General features: G+C 44.6%; 1 protein-coding gene across 3 annotated transcripts; it reads right to left on the reverse strand.

The window, feature by feature from the left end:
• Positions 1-109: 109 nt before the first annotated feature.
• On the reverse strand, positions 110-26,599 carry USP40 (ubiquitin specific peptidase 40). 3 transcript variants are annotated; one of them, XM_078601641.1, is made up of 33 exons: positions 26,516-26,599; positions 23,563-23,765; positions 23,396-23,463; positions 22,538-22,651; positions 21,841-22,005; positions 21,244-21,390; positions 20,494-20,634; positions 19,970-20,101; positions 19,749-19,844; positions 19,547-19,654; positions 19,075-19,441; positions 18,648-18,729; positions 17,543-17,720; positions 16,264-16,348; positions 15,466-15,536; positions 14,675-15,048; positions 13,992-14,142; positions 13,725-13,785; positions 13,450-13,500; positions 13,144-13,232; positions 11,876-11,959; positions 10,892-10,928; positions 9,907-9,971; positions 9,208-9,282; positions 7,990-8,044; positions 7,540-7,622; positions 6,976-7,115; positions 6,568-6,633; positions 6,111-6,327; positions 4,457-4,543; positions 3,222-3,310; positions 2,142-2,279; positions 110-518 (listed from the first exon to the last, which is right to left on the reverse strand). In XM_078601641.1, the coding sequence occupies exons 2-32, from the start codon at positions 23,759-23,761 to the stop codon at positions 2,183-2,185; spliced, it is 3,774 nt and encodes a 1,257-aa protein (XP_078457767.1). In that variant the 5' UTR covers positions 23,762-23,765; positions 26,516-26,599; the 3' UTR covers positions 110-518; positions 2,142-2,182. The 3 variants fall into 3 exon arrangements, with proteins under 3 accessions (XP_078457767.1, XP_078457599.1, XP_078457683.1); XM_078601473.1 differs by having other exon boundaries at positions 7,990-8,077; XM_078601557.1 differs by having other exon boundaries at positions 110-536; positions 7,990-8,077.
• Between the last annotated feature and the right edge of the window lie 110 nt (positions 26,600-26,709).

Raw genomic sequence — 26,709 nt, forward strand, 5'->3', positions numbered from 1 at the left:
TGACCAGTGTAATTCATCACCCACCCGTGAATCTCTAGGAGATGCAAAACCAGGGACGTAGACCACACCGCCTGGTCCAACAGAGTACAAAAGATACTCTCCCACGCGGTTTTTTTTGTCTGAACGTAGATTTAATTGAGACTGTACACGTATTTCTCTGCGAGTGTATTTACATTTACAGTATTTTACGGAGTTACAAGTAAAACCGTCAAGAAGAAAATAGATTGTTAAACCTAATCTGAAAAAAAGTACATTTTAATTGCAATTACAGTGTACGAGGACAATTAAAACATAGATTTTTGAAACGGCATTTCGTTTTTAGCCGACTTTAATTTGTATGCGTTAAATGAAAATAAAATGTAGGCAGGAGTGTTTACCTGCGAGGGTAAAGTTAAAAGTACAAATGGCATCTTGGTGAACTTTTAACAGTAACATTATTGCTGGTATTTTCTTCATCCATCAAACTCATCGTCTCTCCTTCCATGATTTCTTCCAGTTCCGAGGAGGATCCATGCACACTGCAAATGATAAACACACTGAAGTGTGCATCACAACAGTGGCGGATTGCGATTTAATGAGATGGCTTCGCAAGCCGCACGAAACTCTCCTGGCTGTTGGGGCAATTCTCTCGACGTTATCTCATTTTAGATGGTACCGTCTTGAACATTCCGTTGAACCCAATGAATCCTGTATTTTTATTTCGTGCGGTCAAGTGCTCAGAGTTCCCAATGAGCCCTAAGAAGCCTAAATAAGCCTCAGGTTTGGCAATGCATTTTTTGGCGTGTCCATGAAAACATGAGAATTTCTAAACATTGCATGCTTCGATTAATTTGGGGTCTTGGAAAACATGTTTATTGAATTCTAAGAATCATCAATGTGCACCATTTGTTATGATTATCTGTAGATGTCTTACTCAATCTTTAGAATCTTACATTTCTTAGTTTGGCTCTTAGAATATCAAGAAATTCTAAGTAACAGCCTATCCCTCGCGCACCGAATCCTACGAATCTGAAATTTACAAACGTGATTATTATTTCAAGAATTCATTAAACGTCTTACATAGCATCCATTATTACTTCAATAGTGTTTGTTACTGGCCAATTGGAATTTTGGGCCAATGCTAAACAACTGCAATTAAATAACAACCCATATAAGTGTTTTCATTACTCGCTCTGTGTATCTTGGTGATATCTGTCTGCTTATATGTCTGTCTATAGTTTTCTGGTTAGATTTTTTTGTTGCTATTTCATTTATACCTGATGATGATTGCTTGTGTTGCAATCGAAACGTCGTATGCTATTATTTAATTATTATTTTATCTTTATACGTGACTTTACCGAAAGAACCAAAGAATAATTCCTGCAGTCACGAAAGCTCCAAAATTAAGATTGTTTTCATATACTGGTAAATGCATTAAAAAGTATTACAATACATTATCTACAGTAAGACCATTAATTATACCAACATAAGGTTGTATAGCAGACTTTGCGTGACAGACCAAGCAAAATGACAGAAAAGTTAGTAGTGCTCAGGACACACGATGCCACAAGCCAGTTACATCCAAGACCACGTTGAGACCATGCAAAGCAAAGTGGGACAAAGAGGCACCGTCACATGAGATGAATGGCCAGGACTAAACTGCATTACACACAGTTGTGTAAAGGCTGTGGTGGTTTAAGACATGTAAACAGAAAAACACTTGTGGGGAACTTGTCAGGGAAAAATTAACCCGTAAAAACAAAGTTTTTCACTATAAATCCTTTATATGCGTGGCGGCTAGAGTCCTCTCGTCCTCTGGCTTGAGATGGCTGCCACCTATGAGTCAGATGATTGCCTGCCACCATTAAGCAATTGGTAATTAAATATAATTTATTTTTTCCTAAAAAGTGTAAAATTTTGGAAAAATGTTTTCACGAAAATAAATTGTCACGCACAACGAGTCTGTGTGCAAAATGTCAGCTCGATTGGATCACGGGAAGTGGGTTAAAAAACGACCGAAAGATTTGCACGGTCGTAAGCGCGCAAGCAAGCAAGTGAACTTAATATAAAGAATTTAAAAAGGAAGGAAGTGGATACGAGTGGTAGAAGCTATGAGCCTTGAGCTTGTTCGGTGATGCGAGGTGGTGATCGATGGAGTTTACCTTTGGCTCAACTTGGAGCACTGGGCGAGACTGGGCGGCTGTCACCTGTAGTCAGCCACACTGATGGACAGGGCGACTTCAGCTCGGCGGGGACGAACGGTTGCAGCGCCATCACCAGCCGCTTTCTGTGACTTGCCGCTAATTCGCAAGTACAACAAATACATTAAACAACAAAACATGTTTTAGAACATTTGATTTAAAGCTTTCGTGACTGCAGGGTTTAATATTCTTGGTTCTTTCGGTAAAGTCACATAGAAGGGAAATAATAAATATAAAAATATTGTTTGATATTTTTATCATTTTATTATTTTCCTTCTAGGTGACTTTACCGAAAGAACCAAGAATATGTCTTGGAACCGTTTAAACTACTGCAAATCTGTCCGCCTGATGCCAGTTGTAATTACTGGAGAAACGTCGTACTCGGATTGTAAATGTTGTAGATTTGCTCTCAAACACACCGGTGTACTGTACTAGTAACGAATTTGCATGTTCTGTTTACATGACAATCCTTACTAATTGGCTGTCGGGTGTTGGCGGGTTTAACGACACGTTTATATTTAAGCAATATAATCCAAAAAACCTCTATTATGGATATTGGTCATGATAGCATACGTGTTAAACTAAACTACTGCGTTTAACAATATTCCCTCTGAGTTTGTAGCACCCTGGACACCTTTGTAAACGAGATGCTCCCTCTCAATGTTTTAAAACAGGCGATGTATTCCAAGAGATATGTAAACACCTACCAATGTTGATCTAACATACTTACGTGGCAAGAGATATATGGGAGGCGTATTGTCTGCTAATCTAATTTTATATTTATATTCTCCACAATTATTATTTCTGTGATGTATACTTGCCTATAACGCCTGACAATTCACAAGCATTGATTCAAGCCCGACTGCTGATAACACACTGTATGTCAACCAGTCAAGAGTTTGCATTATTTCAGCAGTACTATAAGCAAATAAGCACTCTCAGAGTCTATATGAAAGACTATCTGCTTATCTATTTAGTTTCCTATATTCTCCACAAGAATAAGGATTATTTTGTGTAAAATGCGGAGGGTGCTTTGCATACTCTTTCTGTTTTTTCTCCGTCTGTAGACGCAGATTTTGTTCGTCATCCTCGGCAGTCGAGAAATCTGAGGAACTGTCCACACTCAAGTCCTGGGCGTCGGCAAAGCAGCGCAGAAGCAAAGAACATCTTTAGTTAAAACCTCGGCAAAAGGTACACAATGCCATCCAGGTCAAGGTGAAGCCGGAAGAAGCACCGGCTCAGTAACTTCGTTCAACCAAACGTATGTAAAACCAATTCATCACGAACCATAACTAGTTTCAGGTTTGGCCACAAAAACAAATGTGGATCTTGGTATTGGCTACGAAACCAACGTTTTAAGTTTCAATTATCACGCAACATTATGCATTCGTATTTTCACTGCACGATAAATGCTTGAAATTTACCATTTTCACACTGAAAGGCAATGAAATTTTTATCCACAAAACCGTTCATCTGACCCAGGTACACCACACTCAAGGATATTAAGCGCAGCCTAGGTGGTTAATGGATAAGAAAATTATTCACATTTTGTTTAAAAATGTGCACTACCTTGTCAATTTAACAAAAACGAAAACACTCGTCAACAACACTGCCTGACGTAAATATACACGAGGTGATAATTCGGGCAACGGCCCTTCTCTACCACCACTCTGCTTGTGCACCACTGGCAACGTAGCGCCACCAAAAATGCACAATTATGGCCAAGAGGTGTCTGTGGACAGCTCCCCACCAGGAGAAAAGCCGACCAATTAAATGTCTTCTTGGTTCTTTCGGTAAAGTCACGTAGAAGGGAAGTAATAAAATAATAAAAATAAAATAATAAACCAGTCTGGTCTTCACCTGAGGACGGCTGCTTGCGTTGTGGCCGAAACGTCGTGAGAATTGTTTTATCATGTTTCATTTTTATTATTTTATTATTTCCCTTCTACGTGACTTTACCGAAAGAACCAAGAAGACGAATCCCTGCAGTCATGAAAGCTTTAAATCACAACTAAATGTCACCACATCTCTACAAGGCTTCCCCCCCTTGGTTAAATACTAATGCCACACATTTAACCGATATGCTTAATCGAGTGATGACATTTGTACGCTACTCAACACATCGATTGTTAGGCAGAATAATAACTATATACTTAATGAGTACAAAGGTCACATTCATCGAATATAATAACTTACATTTATTTGTATTGAATGTGAATTAAATATCCATATTGAATGCTATTACAACAGTTGAATGCATCAGAATGGAAACCCACCTTGACCCCAATGGTGTCTCCGTCGTGCAAGAAGAAGGGAGATTGCCGCAGGTTCTCTCTGTTCTGCCGTCGTTTGCCCTTCCCCCCCTGCGGGCAACACAAGAGGAACCTTGCAGAGCAAACTCGAAGCTTAAGTAAAACTAAACTTGTCATTTCACTAAGGCCCAATGAGCTATACAAGTCATATTCAGAAGGAACCTGGCCGCAAATGATAGCTCAGCAAAGTGACTCGTCATGTGGAAGTCGCAAGCAGCCAAATACTCTAAAAGCATACTCTTAGGTTTATTCGGTAAAGTCACGTAGGTAAAAAATAAAATTAAAAGTTAATAAAAGTAATAATGGAAATAAAATAAAATAATAAATCACGACGTTTCGGAGACAACACAAGTCTCCGTCATCAGGTGTGACCGTCACAGCTAAAATTACTGCATCACTTGATGCAGGTGTGACCGTCACAGCTAAAATTACTGCATCACTTGATGCAGGTGTGACCGTCACAGCTAAAATTACTGCATCACTTGATGCAGGTGTGACCGTCACAGCTAAAATTACTGCATCACTTGATGCAGGTGTGACCGTCACAGCTAAAATTACTGCATCACTTGATGCAGGTGGGACCGTCACAGCTAAAATTACTGCATCACTTGATGCAGGTGGGACCGTCACAGCTAAAATTACTGCATCACTTGATGCAGGTGTGACCGTCACAGCTAAAATTACTGCATCACTTGATGCAGGTGTGACCGTCACAGCTAAAATTACTGCATCACTTGATGCAGGTGGGACCGTCACAGCTAAAATTACTGCATCACTTGATGCAGGTGGGACCGTCACAGCTAAAATTACTGCATCACTTGATGCAGGTGGGACCGTCACAGCTAAAATTACTGCCTCACTTGATGCAGTAATTTTAGCTGTGACGGTCCCACCTGATGACGGAGACTTGTGTTGTCTCCGAAACGTCGTGATTTATTATTTTATTTCCATTATTTCTTTTATTAACTTTAATTTTATTTTTTACCTACGTGACTTTACCGAAAAAACCTAAGAGTATGAATCCTTGCAGTCACGAAAGCTTCAAATCTAGAATTAAACTCTAAAAGCATGTTTCCAAATGTTAAGGGAAAAGCCGGAGGACCCGGATAAATATCCAAGTGACCGCAGGGAGAGCATGCAAACTCCAAACATACGGCATGCATCAGGGTCGGGTTCGAACCCACAACCTTCTGCATACCAGGTGAGGGAGATCACATCTCTTCACCGCTGCACTCCAGGTGCGTGGGTTAACACCAAATGCCTCCCTTCATGCTAAAGTGATGCCTGTTGATAGCACGTCTGAGCGATGGTTCATGTTAAATTTGGCATATCCTCTGTCATGATATTAAGTGTTATTTTATATTATTGGTGTACAAGTACAATATAACAACATCTCAATTGTCAAGGAATATGGTCCTAAGAAATACATTTTTGTTAATTTCCAATCAGTGACATTTCGCACTATGAAGGGTTGTGCTGAAACATCACCTACTGCATATTTATATTAATTCCTTTTAAAGCCACAGTATTATTGACAAACGGTGTTGACTTTTTGCCATCTATAAAACATGCCTGCTCTCAGTTACAAGCAGACCTTCCAACTCAACCAAAAACACACCTTGCTGGTCTCCCAGATACAGATCCACTTGGAGGTGTCTGGGAAATGCTTGGCGAGTTCCAGTTGCTGAGCGGGTATTTGCAAGGTCTGTGCGACGGCGTTGCGGAGGGAGTTGACTGTGCAGCCCTGCGTTGTGTCCAGGATCATCTCCCGAGGTGGACGGTACCGCCGCTCCCCCGGAATGCGCAACTGCAGCTGCAGCAGCAGGTCAAATGGCCTGCGAAACGAAGCAGGGAAAAATCAATGGCAGATTTTAAAACTCGAGCACGGAGATTTGCATGTGAAAACAAAGCATGGTTTTGGCAATAACTGTTGAAATGCAACCGTGCAACGGTTACATTTTAAGTGCTTTTGACCAAATACTTAGATTTGAATGCAAAATGTTGTACATGCATAATATGAAAACTGCAATGCAAATTGGAAAGCGGTAATATGCATGGTGTGTACTGCCACTCACCCCAATACTTCCTCTTGAGGGAGAATTTGAACACACAGCTTGGATGTTCCCCGCAGACCCAGATTTCTAGGCACACAGAGGGGAACCTCAAATGTGGCAACTCAAAGATGGAAGCATTTAAACATACTAATTCTCAAAATGTATTATTATCAACAGCTATGTTAAGCCATTTTCATTCCACTGCTCGATGAAGGCCTTCCCAAACCGCCAACACCCCTTCGCAATCTTTGTTATGCAACAATCCATCCAGCGCCTGCACACGAACCGATTTTGCCCATTTGAGAAGCCACGTACTGTATTTGCGCGACGCGTTACACCAAACGGCCGTTGGCTTCGCTAGTTTGGCGAAAGTTTCCCCTTCTGAAGGCCGACCGACAGCGCAGCTCTCCCTCAGGAGGCATGGCTCACCTGAGTTGCTGTTGACCGTTGCGGAGGATCTTGCCGGGCTTCAAGCCCTCTTCCTCCAGGAGCCGCACACGCACGCACCGCGGGGACAGCGCCAGCGCTGCCGCCGCCGCTTCTGGCTGCACTGCTCCCAAGGAGAGGACCTGCAGCAGGCCACGCTCTGTTAAGATGATTCGCTGAAGGGTTGATGATGGGGACAGTTCCGGGGTTTCCACATTCAGCAATAGCACTGCGCAAGAAGCTAAGCGCACCCTGAAGTAGAGTTATCCTTACAAATGCCATGTTTGTTGTCCTTCCCCCCACACCTCCGATTAGCACGGTTGGCTACGTATGATGCGAAAGAAGTTCAACATAAGTACGACATGTGACTCCAATGTCAAAATATAAAGTGACGACTCAAACTGCAGATTAATGTCCCCGTTGTAGAAAATGCCCTTGTGACCCTGCTGTGTATGCTGCCTTGCCACCACCTTGGTAAATTTAAGTACTTTAGTGACTGGTAAATTGGACGTAGGAGCAAAGATACAATTTGCAAGTTCATTTTTCAAAGTCTTATCTATTGCATACCTTGGCCCTGAGGTCATCTAAGAATGCCGTGCCAGAGATGTGCACGTCTCCAATGTGGCTCAGCCTTTTGGTGCCATCCTTGCCTGTAGGGAAGGAGTTGGTATCATTTGTTAAGCTGCATCAGAGAAGGGATAGGATGTTTCAGAGCGTAACTCTTGACATGCTTAAGGGGCAGCTGTGCATGTTAATGATAAAAGATAAAGGCTCATTGACACCAGGTAACTGAAAAGTATTTGGCTATGCTATTTGTTAAACACCAACATACAAGCCAAAAATCCAATCACTCACCGATACCTGTGCCAGACAGCTATGGTACAGAGTAAGGGAAACGTGGATTTCTAGTCGCATAAGGTCCTAAGATCCTACCATGTTACGTGTGTAATGTTGCCAAGTGTGAGATCCAAGATAATCAGAACAGTATGATGCCAGCAAGCGTTTGATCCTGTGTACCAGCATCAGGGCCCTCTCTGGCACCTCTTTCCACAGCTAAGAATCCAGTCGCAGGCTTGAGCAACCACAAGGACAAGGTCAGCAGGCCCTGCCAACAACCACACGGACAAAGTTAGCAGGCCCTGCCAACAACCACACGCGTGCCGTGCGCAAGTCAAGACCAATGCGTACACGGAGAGATTTATGAAAAACATCGACCGTTTACTCAGATACTTCCATTCAAAATGATAGCACACTTCAAACATTTATTGTATATTAATGCCACTTCATTTGTTAAAATGTATATTAATGCCACTTCATTTGTTAAAATGTTATTTTTGTAAACAACATTTATTATATACTTATTTCAGTTTCAAAACTACAATTATTAAGGTATAGAGCATCATATCTAAAACAATGTACACAAACCACTTAATTCAATACTAAACAATGATCAAACATTGGAAGGACATTATCAACCAGTTCAAATCATAACTGGCTGCGATGTTTCCATCTTGTCACTTTCCGATGTTAGTTTAATATGACTAATTTCTCCAGGGCTCCTGTGCCTACCCTTCTCTCGATTCATTAACATAACCATCTCCGCTTGAAGTTGGGCAAACTACTTGCAAGTACAAAAAAGTAGTTAATTTCCCACCCAACGTAACCATCTCCACTTGTGCTGGCCCCAGGGCCCTTGTGACCCGCCCACGCCGTTGGGCGCACTGCAAGTTGACACTTGGGCTATGCCCATTGTAAACCTTTAAAAACAGCTTGCCTTTGGGACCTTTCCCCCCTTTTTCCACCTGAAGATGATCGCGTGTGTTTTGATCGAAACGTCGTGGTTTTTTGTTTATTTTTATTAATTTTGAACCTATGTGACTTTACCGAAAGAGCCAAAGAATATGAATTGCTGCAGTCACGAAAGCTTTAAGTCAAAATAATTTGCATGTACATTTTTAGGTGACGAATTGGAATCATGACCCCCGGCACACAATGGCCGACTCTTCTTCGACGGCACAGGATCTTTAATGTCCACCACTGTGGAGCAGACGATGAATACACCCGCAACATTAATAATTTCTTCGTTACGCTCGTTTAACCAAGAAAACCTCACCGAGTACGTATCACGACCCTTTTTGAGGAATGTCCTGCAAAGTCTTCGCAGTCTAAGGCAATGAATGCTACGGAGATTCCCAAATGAGCGATTTGCGTATAATTTTTCAAAAGTAGCGTTACCTTGGTAGGTGGGGGTCCTTCTGTTAACTGCAGGACATCCCCACCCTGAACACCCTGCTCCTGTAGAGTTGCATCCTAGAACACAGAGTACACCACACACAATGCATTCTGCACACCTCCACCGCAACAAAAGTCCCCCATATAGTCTTAACAGACAGTAGGGGGCAAGTAGTGTTAGCGAGCACCTATGAAGGAGGGCATGGCACACGAAGGGGGTGGGTGGCCAACACCACGCCCGGCCGCCTTTGTCTCTCTAGTGCTGATGTTTACACATCGCACCAGGTACCCATTTGAGGCTGAGTCGACCTAGGGGAGGCCCAGGACCCATTCAGATATTTCGTCACTGGTGTTGGCCGTGAGCGGGAATCGAACTCGAGTCACCGGGTTCGTAGCGCAGCACGCTAACCGCTACAATACCGCTGCCCACACCACTACACACAGTACAATTCATGCATCCGAACAGCTGTGCATAGCTCAGTAATGCAACCAAACATTTACACGCATCACAATCATGCACCCAAACCTCACCACACAGCTCAAATCACACAATACCTACAGTTAAAAAAAGAGTTACATTTATATATAGCACGTCTGAATGTGACAGCATCCCAAGGCACTGTATAGAAACTGCTATTGTTCTCACAAGGGCATGCTGTGTGTGATCATTACACAATCGGCGAACATTTTTCTATTGCAAACCTGATTGTACAGTGGCTCCCCCACGTCTCCGCACCAGTTGACACGACGGAGATGCCAGTCACCAGCTGCATAAAGAACACACGACTCTCAGTTGCATACCCTCTACCGGTATAAAACTATTTTGTTACACACTCTTTCCTGTGTAAACGATTCACTGGCAAACACATTACAGTAAAACCTTGGATTGCGAGCATAATTCGTTCCGGAAACGTGCTTGTAATCCAAAGCACTCGTATATCAAAGCACTCGTATATCAAAGCACTCGTATATCAAAGCACTCGTATATCAAAGCACTCGTGTATCCGTTGTGATCACGTGACGCTCGGCAGACAAAGCGTATACACGCACTACTCATATTGCAAGACCTCGCTCGTTTATCAAATTAATATTTAGTTAATTTTGCTCGTCTTGCAAAACACTCGCAGACCAAGTTACTTGCAATCCAAGGTTTTACTGTACTAGCGTGATGATACATTTATTAATGCACTCTTGATAAAAATACTGAATTGATAAAACAAATCACGACGTTTTGATCGCAACACATGCGGTCGTTATCAAGCCTTTGCCGGATGACGAAATCTTGCGATGCGATCGATACGTCGAGATTTGTTTTATTTTATTTCTAACTACGTGACTTTACCGAAAGAACCAAAGAGTTTTGAATTGATAGTGTAAGTGAATTTTGGCAAAGCACGCCTACGCGCGGTGTTGTCCGTGACTTGGGGAGCAGCCACTTGTCTGTGAAAGAGCTTCATAGCTCATCGGATTCCTTCAGTATAAATATTCTGATTCTGATTGGATGGAGGTTAGGGCCACAGACACGCACATGTGCAGAGAGCAGCAGGACCTTTAAATGTGCTGTGCCTTTCATCAGCCAAAAATAAAGCATTCGTAAATGTACTTTACCTATATTCACAAGTCAATGGCAGGGTCTGGAGTAAAGTGCAATCGTCAGCATCGCAAGCTTTATATAAATTCAACATACCGCTTATGTTGGCTTTGTTGAGCACGAGCTTTGAACACTGCGAATACAAACACAATTTAAAATTACATGCGCAGAATACCCCATAGTAATTAATATAATTATTACATTTAAAGACGATATTGGCAATAGAAAGGCAAGTTAAATTATGTGCATATAATATATTATAGTAATTATTTAAATTACGAAATAAAGGCTAGGAATGTCAACAAAATCCAATTAAAAAAGCTACAATCCAATCAATGAGAAGGCCTTCAATGCCCAAGGTAGACACAAGCAATTACAAACCCTATTACTAAATAATTTATAGTGAAAAAGTGTTTCGTGTAGAGTACAGTAACATGCGTTACTGGTGAAATGTGAACGGTGTCGCTGCTGAAATGAGCAGAGGTGGGTGCTCATCCCCACGAGTGCTCCCAAGCAAGTGGTGGACATTCCACATTGCCAATAGTAACAGCCAATCTAACCATCAGATAAGCAATGCCGACATCCCACAAAGACTAAATGATTTCATTCACCAAAACAAAATAATAATGACGTCAATCCCCAACTGGGATTTAAAATGACCTTGCGGCATGCAGATTTATTTATGGTGCTGTACCAGCCTGTTGGGAAAACCGAATCATGGGAAACAACAATCGTAAGAATTGGACCAACAACTCTAAGCCGAGATCAAGCGAAGACATCTACGTCAGAGGTCGCGACCGGGTACCCGATACCCGTACCCTACCCGATACCCGGCTACCCGTACCCAGCCGGGTACGGGTACCCGTTTGCGACCCTGGTGCGGCCGGGTACGGGTAGGCCGTGAGTCACTGGTGAGTAACCGTTTGTCACTCATTTCGGGTAGGGTACGGGTAGGGAATCAAAACCCGTTTGCGACCTCCGATCTACGTCACACACAATGAAGAGACACAACGCCACTGGAGCTGTCGTCGTGTTGACGCGGGACACGGGGAGACGACAACGACGGCGCGAGGACAGCACCTCGCGTATGGTGGAGGTTTGCGGCACAACCAAGTCCAGCTCCAGAGAGTATGGGCTGCCACTGACAGTGAAGCTCAAAAACAGCTGTGAAAATAATACGCAGCATCATCAACCTCTGGTATCCGTGAGAAATGGGTGGTACAGTAATCCCTCGCCACTTCGCGGTTCAAGTTTCGCGGCCTCAGTGCATCGCGGATTTTTGGAACTGATTTAAAGGCCTCATTATACCTGTGCAGTAACACCATCATCATCATCATTCATCATCACATTCATCGAACTGCACAGGTCTGTCATCGTCGTCATTGTCATCGTCATTGTCATCGTCGTCGTCGTCGTCATTACTGGAGTCAAGTCTCAAGATACTACTGTCATTGGTGAGTGTAGAACACCATAATACGTATCGTATGAAAGAGAGAGAGAGAGTGAATGTATAATAATAAGGTTTTATAATTAAATAGATTTAAGTAAAATATATATATCAAGTATAAATATATATATTTTAAACATTCTGGTACCACACACACACACATACGGAAATTCCTAGGGGGCCAATCCTACTTCGCGGATTTTCACCTATCGCGACGGGGTTCCGGTCCCCATTAACCGCAATAAACGAGGGATCACGGTAATGTGTTAAAGCACCTCCGATTGGCACGGTTGGCTACGTACGGTGCTAAAGAAGTTTAACATATATATACACACAAGAGCAATTAATTTCCAATCCTGAGATTTGCAGTGATACTGAACAAGATAACAAAGTGTTCCTCAAGTTGTTTTATACGTCTTATTATTTAGTCTTCGGTTTTAGTATTCTGCAGCTCAAGATAACACTGAATAGTCCCCCTTTTGACTCTCTCCCTTGACTCCGAGGGATGCTACTTTGCAAATGTGACGCACGGTCCCCAACTCTTGAGCACGTATTTTCCCTCCATAATTTCAGTTTCACAAGACCTCTATTGATCAACTTTCCAAATGTTTTTGTAGCAGAATCTTTTTGAATTCAAACATTTCCAGGGGCAGAATGGTGACCAAGTTGTTAGCACAATGTGCTATGCACCTGGATGAGTGAAATATGAAGTCCAAAACTCCTCCCCCCCCCTTCACGAACCGGCATGGTGAAGTATGGTCAAACAACCACCATGACCAACATGGCATGGAGTGGCCTTCATCATCCAGTCTTGGATTTACAAATGAATGCAAGTTAATATTTTATTTTTAATATTTAAAATGTCAAGGCCTAGTTTAAATAGTGAATGAGCCATCTGTACCTCCCCAGAAGTTGGTGCCCTCCCAGAGCACAGTGTGAGCAACGCATCCTGCTGCAAGCCAGCATCACGCAGCATTGCATCTTCCCTCACTGCGTGCGGAACAAACAAGGAGTGCACAGACAGAGCAGCGAGTGCATTTGCTCAACGAGTACGCGTACACGTGGGCAAGGAATTCGAAATAATAAGAAGCAATATTCTACTCCAAAGCGAGTACAGGTACTCGAGAAACAGTACAAATACCCAAGGGCATAGCTGGAGCTTGTGATGGGGAGAGGTTCTCGATGTACAGGGACTGGAAGTACTCACTGGGGGAGAGGAGACGACCTGTGGAGTCCACCATTCGCAAACAGTATCCATCTGGCGACAGCACGACCAGGAAAACAATATTTGTACACGAAACGGCTTTTGTACGAATATCTTGAAAATGCTACAATAATTACAAAACATATCGAGATTGGATAATATGCAAGTTGCAATTGAATAAATCGGATAAAAAATGTTGTTGCCAGACAAATTTAATTTCAAAGTGTCAAACATATAATATTTAAATATGGAACTTTTGTTTATACTTCAACGCTTACCTGCAGCCTCTGCTTCAAGGTGCATCTTCTCCAAAGCTAAAGATTTGATGGTGGAAACGACCTGGAGACGCCAGCAATAACACGAGTCAGCGAGGTAACTTAATATCAATAGGAAGAGCTTTCACATCACCCGAGGTCAACCAGTGTGAAGACTCGCAGTGCAGACCGACACGGTCCACTGGGTACTGGCTCAGTATGGCACTGGGTCATCACACAATCTGGTGATGCGGTTCTACGAGGTATGGTGGGCGGCTGACATCTACCCACCGTGTCAACTCGGCAGGTGAGCTCGACGGTCGACTTCTGCGCTCCGCACTCGTCCACAAGTCCACTCTTAATGTTCAGTCGCAGGCTGGGGGTCTCCGAGCTCTGCTGGCCCTTGTCGCTTTGATTCTCCAGCTCCAGGCCACTCTGACAACTTGACAGGGACGGCATAAGAAGAGGGGCAGCACTGTCAGGGAAGACTTATAAGCAGGGTGTTTAGTAACAGATTCGAGTTTGTGCTTCAAAGTATTGTTATACTACGAATACGGCATTCAATCTCCCCTTATGAAGAGTCAGACGTTAATGGAAATGTATTTCTTGTAAATAACCATTATAAGTGTATACAAAAGCTGTACAGATGCGCAATAGACCTGAAATCATCAGTGTTAAAAATAAATATGCTATTGTCTGCTCGGTGAAGACATTTTACAATGCAAAAAAGTTACAATACCAAATTATTGCTAGTCGTTACTCTATACCCATGCCTTGTATGCGTAAAGGATTCAACATCAACAGTGTAAACTTTGTTTGTAATCTACAAAATAAAAACACAACAATAATTTTGGTCGACAACCAAAAAATAGAAAATAACTGCCAAAAAAAACCACAAAATGCCAGCATACAAGCTCAAATACCACACCCCCGACAACTTGGTGACCTTTTCATCACTCGCATGAACAACTCACGCGTCCTGCGCGCACTCTCTGAAGAGCATCAGCCGGTCGCCGTCCGCGACCCCCAGCGAGCCGACGTTGACCGAGTCCTCCCGCTCTCGCTCCAGCCACACACTGCGGCCTCCTTGGCTCAAGGCCAGCCCCAGGGCCTGCGCAGGGATCCCCGTTTCGGCCGCCAACGCCAACCGCAGCTCCCCGAGGAGAAGGGCCTTGGGGAAGCCCCTCTGCCAAGAGGGGGAGGAGGAGTCCAGGCCGAGGCGGGGCTCGCTGCCGCCCGCGCACCCCGAGGGGCCGCGTGGTCCGTCGGCCTCGGCGGCACCGCTCACGACCAGGTCGAGGAGCACCGGCTCGTTCTCTTTTCCGGTTGCAATTGGGACACCGCCAACCTTGCCGGCACAGAATTGGAGGGCGCACGGCCAATGTCACAGTTAAAATATAATTAACGGTACAGCAGATTTTGTGCGAGTGTGTTTTTATACAGAGGGCGATATCGACCATTCGCGCAATAGATTTGCCAATTACAGTAATGTACACGTGGTATGTATACTTATCTTGCCACCTAAGTCTCATATTTTAAGCACACCCCACAGTGTTCATGATGAGTATTACTCAAAAGACCCACTTAAATCGTTGTGTTAGTTTCCAAGTGCTAATAAAACACACACGTGTCAAAATTCGAAGAGTTATTCAACTGGCAAGTAAATAGAGTTTTTTGCGATACTGGATTGATTGTGTACATTTGTAACTCACTGCGTACAAACACACTCTCTGCCACATGTGCTTTGCAGTTACCGTCTACACACCTGAATGCCGTCCCAGATGAACAGGTTGCATCCATCCTTCAAGCCGGCCTCAGATAGACTCCTGTCCCCGTCTGAACACAGTTGGAAGGGTGTGGGGTCAGACAAAGGCCAGAACAGTTCCGTGTCATACAGCGTTATGCTTGAGCCCTCAGCAGGGATGCTGTAAAAATACCAAAAGTGAAAATAAAATAAAAAGTGAAAACAGCATATTTGGCAGAAGAGGGAGTACACCATCAGTCTGAGTCTGAGCATAACCTAACCCTTGACCTTATCACTGACACCAACCCCACACCATGGCAAACAGCCCAGCCTCCTTTCATTCTGTGAGTTTTTAGTGCCACTAAAAGAGTATGCTTGGTTGTCGCCAGTAATTATTTTAGGTGAAGGAATGTGTACATATAAGTATAGAGGTTATGGGGATGGTGACCTCGGGGTAGTATTAGGGTGGGGACTAATACAAGTGAACAGGCAAACATCTAAAAGCTAAGGTTGAGGACTTAGCAGGGGTACTAATATGCATGTGCATGTACGTAGGACTTCTTTCGCACTGTTCATAGCCAACCGTGCTAATCGGAGATGTAAGGGCATTTACACATTGCTGTGAAGGGCTATTGCCCGAAACAGCAGCGTCCCGCAAACGGCAAGGGGCAGAGAGGAGTGAAGGGAGGTGCGACACGCCGCCACCACACCGCAGAGAGGACGACCCGTTTTGGGATCTTATTCGGTCTGGTATAGATGCCTTGTTGGCATATAAGCTTGCAAGGATGTGAATTGCTGACGAAGCAGTGAAGCCCTGACCTTGGAGTGGCTCGTAGATGTGCAAGCCGGCAGGCAGCAGCTTGGCCAGGCTCATTGCCAGAGGGCCTTCCCATGACTCGAGCAGCTACAGTTTTACAAAAGTGAACACACACACGCACATGCACACACGCGCACATGCACACACGTACACACGCATACAGAAATTTTGAAAACAAAGTATTGGCTTACATAATTGTAAGTTTAAAAAACATGAGCACAAGCTTACATTACTTGATTTGCAGTCGTTTGTACAAAATAACTGCCCACTGTGGAGCAATGTGTGCAATAATACCCAGAATAAAACATACGATCAGACTTAACATTGCAAAGCGCAACAGCCACACTGCTCCAATGTAGGTAGAAACTATTGTGTCAAAAATAAAAGTCCAAAACATAGATAAAATTATAATTTTTTAATAAAAGGTAAACTATTTTATAAATGACTCCAAAAGGTTAAGACGCAACTCCAACAAGAAGAGGCACTACACATTCTAAGCGACATGTACTGTACTGTCACATATGCAACGCAGCACGCACAAGTCTAGAACAACAGCCTCTAGCAGGGACATTTTTTTTCCTCTATAGTAAGTCAATTATCCCGTCGACTGCAGCATCACATTAGTTCTAACGTCCTCATGTGGTTTCATTTTGGGAGGTGGGGGAGGAGCCGTAGCACAGTCACCGGGTTGCTACACTGTGCTAAAAACCCGGTGACCCCCGAGTTTCTGAATTCGTTTTCGAGTTACGGGTTAACATCAGTGGCGAGTAACATCAGAGCCAGTTCTGGACATGCCCCCATCCTTCGCCAACCCACAATGACCAACATGGTGACACGGCATGGGGAAGCCTTAATCCACCAGTGGATTGAAAAATGTCTTTATAATTAAAGTAGTTTATATTTGTATTGGATTGAACCATAACAACTCTATATGACAAAGATCCTCCGTATAGCCTGACCAGACTGTTGGGGCAAGTGCTGTTAGCGAGCACCGATGAAGGCCTAAACGGGCACACAAGGGGGTGGGTGGCCAGCACCACGCATGGCCGCCTTTGTCTCCCCAGTAGCGATGTTTACTGCACACCGCACCAGGTACTCATTTGAGGCCGAGTCAACCTAGGGAAGGCCCAGGACCGTTTCAGATAATCGTCGCTTGTGCTGGCAGCGAGCAGGAATCGAACACGGGTAACTGGGTTCGTCGTGCAGCGCACTAACCGCGACACCACCGCTCCCCACACACACACACACACAACGGTGAGAGTGCTCTGTGGGCTTGCTCACCTGCTCAATCTCGCTGCGCAGCTGCGTCACGCTAACGCGAGTGTCCGTGCACAGCGGCAGGGCGGGGTCTCCGTGCGGCGAGGCCGGGCGCAGGGCCCCCGCCTCGGCGTCCCAGCCGTAAAGGGGACTCAGGTGCAAGTGCAACGTCAAGTTGTGCAGCTGCTGCTCGTGTTGCTTCCTGGCACACGTCACGCACATCGACGTATAATCGCCGCGGAAGTTACCGCAGTTACGACAAACGTCGATTAAAAATAAATGCTAACCCTTTAACTTACAAGTCGATAGCATTTAGTGTGCATTGACACAAGCCCCTTTGCAAAAGAGACCTGAATATCTTCTTGGTTCTTTCGGTAAAGTCACGTAGAAGGGAAATAATCAAATAATAAAAATAAAACATAATAAAATACAATTCTCACGATGTTTCGGCCACAACGCAAGCAGCCGTTCTCAGGTGAAGAACAGGGCTGTCGGACGCTGTCTTTCCGACAGCCCTGTTCTTCACCTGAGGATGTGGCTGCTTGCATTGTGGCCAAAACGTCGTGATAATTAATTATATTATTTTATTATTTCCCTTCTATGTGACTTTACCGAAAGAACCAAGAAGATGAATCCCTGCAGTCACGAAAGCTTTAAATCGAAAGAGACCTGAATAATCAAGGCCTTAAAAAACCTAACGAGGAAGGATTCTAAAATTGCATTACATAGCATTTGCTGCTACTGCTACGCGACCACACCGTGAATGTGTTTATCTACCTTTAAACATATAATCATGACATTCCTCGTGATGCTGTCAAGTCATCTTCTTCGACAAGTTTATACTGGACATAACCATTCATGTAAATGCAACCACGTACACACAGAATGTTGCGAGTAAAAAACACAAACTCTTGCCTGTGTAGCAATGCTGAAGTTAGGCTACTTGGCTCTACGTCTAGATAGAGATCAACAGCAGGCCACAGTAGAATTTGAACAGAGCAGAATAATGACTTTCAAAAGAGCCAAGGGCAGCCTAATACATAATTTAAGAAAGGATGAGATATATACAAAGCTGAACAAAAACACATGGCAAAGACATTTGGGATGAACACTATGGGGGTACATTTACCTTAACGCAATCAGATTGGTGTTGAGAGTGGTGACTTCATCCACAAGCCATTGCGGGATCTCAGAGGACCATTTTTTCTTTGCTGGCCACACAAAGGTAAAACATCAAGCGTGATACCCAACCAACATCAAGGTCTCTATCTCCAATGCTTCTGTATTGTGGAATGGCTTCATTACCAAAACTGTTCAAAAGAGTGCTTCACTTATATTTTCATTCTAGAATTCAATCATTGCAACAAAAAGAAACGAAAAATAATAATTTAATTTATCAATGATGTACTACACACATTTGTTATATGGTTTTGTGTTTAGTTTGTTGTTCTTCCCCCGCACCTACGATGACCACGGTTGGCAACATACGGTGCGAAAGAAGTTCAACATATAACATAAATACACTTAACGGCAGAGCTCCCCCGTTTCTCTCTCACCACGTCGCGGCCGATAGAACAGCATGTAGGCACTTTCACGGCCTTCGAATTGCAGCGACAGCTCCTGCTCCCGGACTGGCTGCACGCAGCTGTCATCAAAGTCAAACCACTGCCGCTCTTCCATGTTGAAGGACCCATCCGCATCCGCGTCTCCCTTGCTGGTCACATTCGGTGCTTCCAAAGCGGAATCTGCAGACTTGGCGCACGCCCTTTCATTCCCTTCCTCGTTAACGGCGGCACAGCCGTTTGACGTGCTTCTCTCCGCGTCGCCCGACACCGGGAACGACGTCGATGCGACGCCGGTGCTCAGGGAGACCCAGTTTTTTGCAGCATTGTAGTCAAAAATATGGGCATGGCTCTTAAGAAACTGAGACATGAAAAAATAAATTACAAATAAATTTAGATTAAATGATGTGCATTATAACGACAAAAATATGTCAATGCAAGAGAATGAAAGTTGCGTGTACATTACCTTGGTGACTGGGCCGTATCGAGCACGATGGCCTTTGTTCCAAGAAATTCCAGTTTTTTCCTGGAGTCGTCGGCAAAGCACGTCCAGGGACAAGCCACAGTTTCCGGCCTGCACACATCCACACACGTTTACTGTTACTGTTACATGCTCGGTTATCGTTCAAAAGGGCGGCCCGGTTCGTAGATCTCCTGCATGCAATTACCTCCTCGTTCAGGATGGAGCGACATGCTTCCACAGGGTCTGAACACTCATCTTGACCATGTGCAGAACCATTTTCTACCTTCGGCTCTTCGTCAATCTATAACATGAAATCGCAAAAACAAGCCAAACAAAAAATTATTAGGAATACATGACAAAAATGTGATTAATTCACAAGTGTCAGAGCCTGATTTACAGACTCATTTTGTGTCAGAGAATACGCACCAAGCCGGTCCATACTCCCAGGTGGCTAACATCGCAGATGAGCGCATGGTAATGGCCTCCATGGCAACCCCCTTTATGGACAATGACCGAGAAGAGCTCGTACATGCAGTCTTCTCTCCCCAAGCGACCCATCTGAGGACGTCACGATAAAGGTACTTTATTTACATCATCATCATCATCTCCCTTTCACTTTCCAAATCAGATAAATGTGGAAATTTTTGACCAGCATAACTGAAGTCATAATACCTCATTTGCAAGTAAAAATATGATAATTGGTTTTTTACCCTTCTATCTGGCAACAAAACTGACACCTTTTTTTACAAGGAGTCATGCTTGCATAGACCACAATACCTGCAGTCATAATGCAAAAAAAAAGAAGTCATAATTGCATGCAATATTTTGCTCGTGGAAAGGGGGTAAAAAAACCCCCACAAACGATTCTACTCCCCAATAAGAGCACCTACAATTGTTTTCCTTGAGATGTCAAAAAAAAAATGAGTGGGTGCTTTTGACGAGGCCTGCACCTCGCAGTAGGGGCGCATGTCGAGTAGCCTGGGGAAGGTGAAGCGCCCCGTCTCCTTGTAGCGTTCGCACTTGACAAAGTCGAAGCTGAACCTGAGCAGGGAAAAGGTAAGGATGGTAGGCAGGGTCCGGAGCTTGGCACTCTGTTGGCAACGCAACAAACACAAGACCGCAAGCAACGTCAACCAGATCAGCGCACAATTCGGATCTAAACACAGCACTGGGCCACCATCACTACCCACAGCCTGCATTCCACTCTGGTAGAATTAGCCAACTGATGTGAAAATCATCACAATAGCAAGAAATCGAATGTGAAATTTATCGAAAATTACAAACAAATGTAACTTACTTTAATGTACTTTTTTTTCAAGCCGTTAAATGTAGAAATATGTAAATACAACCTGGTAGGTAGTGAACAATATTCTAGCACATGTATTGTCATAAATTGGCCCTGAAATCAAGATTGGCCCTGAATTTGTGTTCATCTCTGTGGTTTAACGATTGAGAGGTGCAGTGATGTAAGAATGTAACTGCTTACAGATTCCATGCTGAGGGGGACCTCGGACATCGAAACTGCATGGGTTTGAAACCAGCTGATTTGTGATATCAGGGGCTCACTTCCATACGGGACCGAGTAAAGCTCTTGCCTACGTAAAATAAGCCACGGGAATAAAAACAATCCAGACCCTAGGATTTCAGACGTGTCCCGTATTTTACGTGTGTGTGTGAGCAATGCAAGTCCTAGCGAGCACCTTGGTGGCACAGACGAGGCGGGCACACTCGTCGCAGCAGTAGCGGTTGTCCCCTTCCATCTCCTCACTCTCGCAATAGTAGCTGCTCAAGGCCTCCTCCAAACCACGATTTCCATGCACAGCCATCGTCAAGTCCTGGAAGGTCTCCTAGCAGTGGTCACAAACGATGAGTTTTATCGATAAGACCTACTTTGTTGAAATTTATCCGAGCTATAATTGTACAAATCAGAATTGTTTTAAACTTCGTAGCACACAACTGTTTAGTACTTTGCACTGAAAAGTCAGTATCATCTTACGAGGTGGCTGTTGTTTTTTCCAAAGTATGCAAATTCAACCCCAACATTCACTCAGTCTGAGCATGTAACATAAACTGCACTGGAAATTGAGGATTGGTACACGTCAATTCAAAATACTTAATTTAGAATAATCTTGCATACAAACTTTACAATGGGCAAGTCAGAGCAATTATGAAAGGCCTAGGTGAGAAAGTGTACAAGTACCATCTTTTGGCCAACAAAGATAGGGAATGATATCTTTACATGTTCTCACACACATTTTAGGATGTCTTGCATATGCTGCACTGCAAGTCGCAGATACCTCGCGCTCGTTGCGACGGCCACAATCACGGCAGGTGATCTGATTGACGACCGTGCCGTGGTAGAGACGAGAGATGAGGTCATGTCCCGTCGTGCCCACCAGCGAGCACTCGAGAGCTCCGAACAAGATGCGACTCAACTCCTGCACGTCGTGCTGGTGCCCCTCCTGAGGACCCACACATTCCACTCGCTCACTGATCACAAAGCAACATTTCAATCATCATTTCCTCCTGCTGGTAACAAAAAATAACCTCGAAAACACGTATTTAGTGCTCATCGTCTGAAGTGTCACAGAAAAAAATGATGATTTCAAACCATATTTCAACTGTGAATAGGATTAATCATATCAATTGTTTTCTTTGTACTGTATGTCTATCCACACATTTACAACCGTGTACATGCAATATTTAAATCACATCCGATTTCTGATGAACATGACCAACCCAAAATCCAACACAATTAACTGACATTTCTATTACAAATCATTAGGAGAAACCAACTTCAGATACAAATAAAAAGTATCATGTCTGAAAGGAGCACTTCACAGGAAAGTGTGACATGCAGAACTTCTTTCGCACCCCAAGTAGCCAACGGTGCTAATTAAGAGGTGCTGGGGAAAGATAAGAAAACACAAAAATCTGCTCTAAACAAATTAGTTTTCAATTTAGAGTGGCGACATGAATCGTTGAAGTACGCACCTCTGTGTGCGTCCACCCGAAGCTGTCCGTGAGCGCAGCCGTGCTCACTGCCTGCTGATCGAGCAGCAGGAGTTGGGCAAACAAGCGCTGGAGTTGTAGTGGGATCACTCGCACCTACGCACGCGCGCACGCACATGGCCAAAACTATCAAGACACAACGTTCAAGGCAGGCGCAGACACCCGCTGGGCCTGCTGTACAACGGTACAGGACTCGAACTGTTGAAAATAGAACGCTTGTTTATAATGTACAAGCTATTAATGCTATAATTTATGTCTATCAACACATATCAATTTTTAACACTAGACATTAATAATTTACAACATATATTTTAAAATCTAGTCAGACTTAGGATATTTATATTGCCTTCAATTGTTATGAAACTGTTTTTTTCTTATATATATTCAGGCAACAACGAGATGCATATCAACATTAATCAATAAATACAGATGTCATTTAGTCAAGTTTTAAAATAAGGGAAATAATACGAAAATACGAGTGGAATGGTGGCAAAATGGTTAGCACAAGGCACTCAGCCAAGGCTAAAATCAGCAGTGAGTGATATTTGATATAGTCTTGGTCCGGTGCTTAACCGACCCATCCTGATCAGTGTGAAGTACGGCCAAACAACCCCCACCAGTGAGATGGAATGTGGTGTGGAGTCCTTCATCCAGTAGTGAATTGACAAAGGCACAGCAAATCATTGTTTATCAAAAATGATTGCCAAACCAAGGATATTTAAAACACTCATAAGCTGTCCAGCAGAAGCTACCTCCCCCACCTGTCGACAGGTTGACAGAGAACATATTTTCAACAGTCAAATGTGTAAAATGGTTAAGCAAAGCAATCTTATTTGGTACCTTAGCTCCAGGTTTGTCTTTGTCTGCAAGATCACCAAGTTCTTCCGGCTTCAAGCTAAAAATGGCTTCTGTCAGGGACATAGTACAGTTTACAAATGACAGCCAAAACAATAAAAAGCAGTACTTTATTTACAAATACTAAACAAACACCGGGTGAAAAAATTTACCGCGCATCTCGGGTGTGTGGAAGAGTGTCTGCAGCAGCGAGTTGAGATAGCACGTGGCCCCCAGATTCTGAATGCCACACAAGCACGTGAGTTCACGAGGAGCGGGAGGCAGGCTCCTTGCCGCTTCTGGTCTTCGGCCAGATGACGAGTTGCCTCCAGAATCAGCGCCGGCGTCTTCCACAAACAAGTCCCCAAACATGGTGCTGTACACACGTGTGGCGAGACAGGGTCAGGGGATAACGGCGGAGATCTTTTAAACTAAATTGGAGGAACGTGGCAGGGCAGCTGGAGGCCTCAGAACACTTCGCCGGCACTGCTGAGATCCTTGATTTTCAAATCCAAGCAGCCACCTGTCATTAAACCGAGTACTCAAGTGTAATCTTGATTTGAAGCTTTCGTGACTGTAGGACTCCATACCCTCTGGTTCTTTCGGTAAAGTCACGTAGGTAGAAAAAATAATAAAATAAAACACGACATTTTGGTCGCAACACGACCGACACGTCGTGTTTTCTTTTATTTTACCTGAAGACGGACGCTTCTGTTGCGACCGAAACGTCGTGTTTTATTTTCTTTTATTATTTTTTCTATCTACGTGACTTTACCGAAAGAACCAGAGAGCATACTCAAGTGTAATTTATGTTTGGTCTCAGCCCGGTCACCAATGACTGAAAAAAACCTCAAATTACATATGGTTTAAACCCTTGACTAAAATTTAAGCTTTGAAAATGTTTCAAGCATTTTAGTTTGATTTCCAGGCATCCAATATCCCTATAGTGGGGCACATGAATAGCGCAGAACTCCAGGAATTTTACAAATGTTTGACATTGGCTCTGACATAAGATCACAACTCTATTTGCCAAAGCCCATGTGATACTATAAAATTTGGATTTACAGTACATAAATTATACTCTATCTGGGAATCATATCTTCCCACACCTCACTGTCACGCTTCCACATCCCCCCCTCCCGGTCATAATTTTGTTCAGAAAAGCCACTCCCCTGTTGTTTGGCAGTTTCCTGCCTGGAGTGGAGGACTGTCCACCCCTCAGTGACTGCTGTCAGAATCAGTCCACCAGACCTCCTGTATACCAGAGATCCAGGCGGTACCGGTCCAGCTCCAGACAGAGGAATGGCAGCCTCTCCTCTCGAGTGAGCGTCCAAACATTCCTCGAGGGCGAGGGTTAACGCTCATCGGATTTCGCGAGTATAAAATTCTTATTCTGAAATTGGATTTGGCCAGCAGATGTACTAGACGCCCATCCCCCCAGGCATCCGGCACAAGCTTAAGTTAATCTCGTCTGCGTCGTGTGTTTTGGTAATTTAGTTGAAGGTGTCAGCAGCCCCTCGCACCTTTACAGAGCCCCCGTTGGCCACCGTGGCGACTGCAAGCGCCATGAGCATATCAGTCGATCAATGAGCCTTTCCCCCAATGGCATTGCTTACAGCCACCCACCACAGCGTCACTGACTGGAAACCACCGAGCAGGTTAGGGGTTGTTTTGCCAGACAAACATCCCCCGTATGGCCTTCACAGACTGTTGGGGCAAGTGCTGTTTAGCGAGCACCTATGCAGACCCAACATGGCACACGAGGGGGTGGGTTGTCTCCCGAGTGGCGATGTTTAGACGCCGCACCAGGTACTCATTTGAGGCCGAGTCAACCAAGGGGAGGCCCAGGACCGGTTTAAATAATCGTCACTGGTGTTGGCCGTGAGCAGGAATAGAACTCGGGTCGCCAGGTTGGTCGTGCAGCGCGCTAACCGCTACACTACTGCCAGACACACGCAGAGAGACACACACACACATGGGCACGAATACACCCACACGCAAACACAGTACAGAGACAAATATACACAGAGACACGGAAACAGAGACACCGAAACAACACTGACGCAGTTGGGCTAAATCGTGCTCACGGATTTTGGCAAGCGTCACCCCCGATTGCCTTGCTCTCGGCGCGTTCACTCCGAACAAATGGGATCGTGACATCTCTTTTCACTCCGCATCAACACATTCCCACCCACACGCACGCACGTACACACGATGAAGTTTCTGCTCAGGCGCGAGGCCGAGGAGTGAATGATGTTGCGAGAGGCGCTGCAGACCCGAGACCACGCGCGGAGTGGCTGTCATTTGGCATGAACTCGCGGTCAATCGATGACCCGAGACTGTTAAGGGGTCGTGATCTCTCGCGTGGGGAAGACGCGACATTGCAGACGGCTGGAGCAGCAGAATCGCCGGCGAGGTTTTTTGTGCGCGACGCAACTTGCCCGTCTGTAAAAGACTTCAACGCGACCCCCTCCACCCCCCCCAACTTGTTCTCCGACCAGCGTGGTGGTGAAGTATGATCCAAGAACCCCCATCACAGACGCAATGCGTTGGGAGTTATCAATGGGGGATGAGAACAGAGCATAGTGACGACGCGCATTGTAACGCAGAAGTTAAACGCAATAACAGCTCCAACAATAGCAACGGTAGTGCATTGTGCGTGTGACAACAAAGTATAATCCTGTCACGAACAACACTAATGGGGTATAAACAATTAATTATCGTCTAAGTTATACGAACGATATGCACAGTGGACAAACACTGCAAATCCAGTTCAGCTAGAAAACAAGTGATGACAATGGCGATACGGCACGCGGTATGTATAGCAATGTTAACGTACGACAATGACAACCGCGTGTAGTAACGAGATGATAACCACAGCGTGTAGTAACGAGGAGATGGTAACCAGAGCGCGGTTTGCGTGAGGAGATGATAACCAGAGCGTGTAGTAATGAGGAGATGATAACCACAGCGTGTAGTAACGAGATGGTAACCAGAGCGTGTAGTAACGAGGAGATGGTAACCACAGCGTGTAGTAACGAGGAGATGGTAACCAGAGCGTGTAGTAACGAGGAGATGGTAACCAGAGCGCGGCTTGCGTGAGGAGAACGCCTGTCCACAACTCACCCTTGCAGCCGTAGCAACTCTGCACTGGGCAGCTTCGGTGCGCGCGCCACTCCGGGCGGGAAACACAACAGCGGGCGTCTTCTGTTCCGGCTTCACAGTTCCGATGCAGCCGAGATAAACACTGCACACGCCCCCCCCCCCCACGTGTACTCGCCCACCCCCCCCCCCCACGTGTACTCACCCCCCGCCTCCCA

Source organism: Lampetra planeri, chromosome 1, assembly GCF_965212315.1.
Source record: "Lampetra planeri chromosome 1, kcLamPlan1.2.h2, whole genome shotgun sequence".
NCBI classification, from domain to species: domain Eukaryota; kingdom Metazoa; phylum Chordata; class Hyperoartia; order Petromyzontiformes; family Petromyzontidae; genus Lampetra; species Lampetra planeri.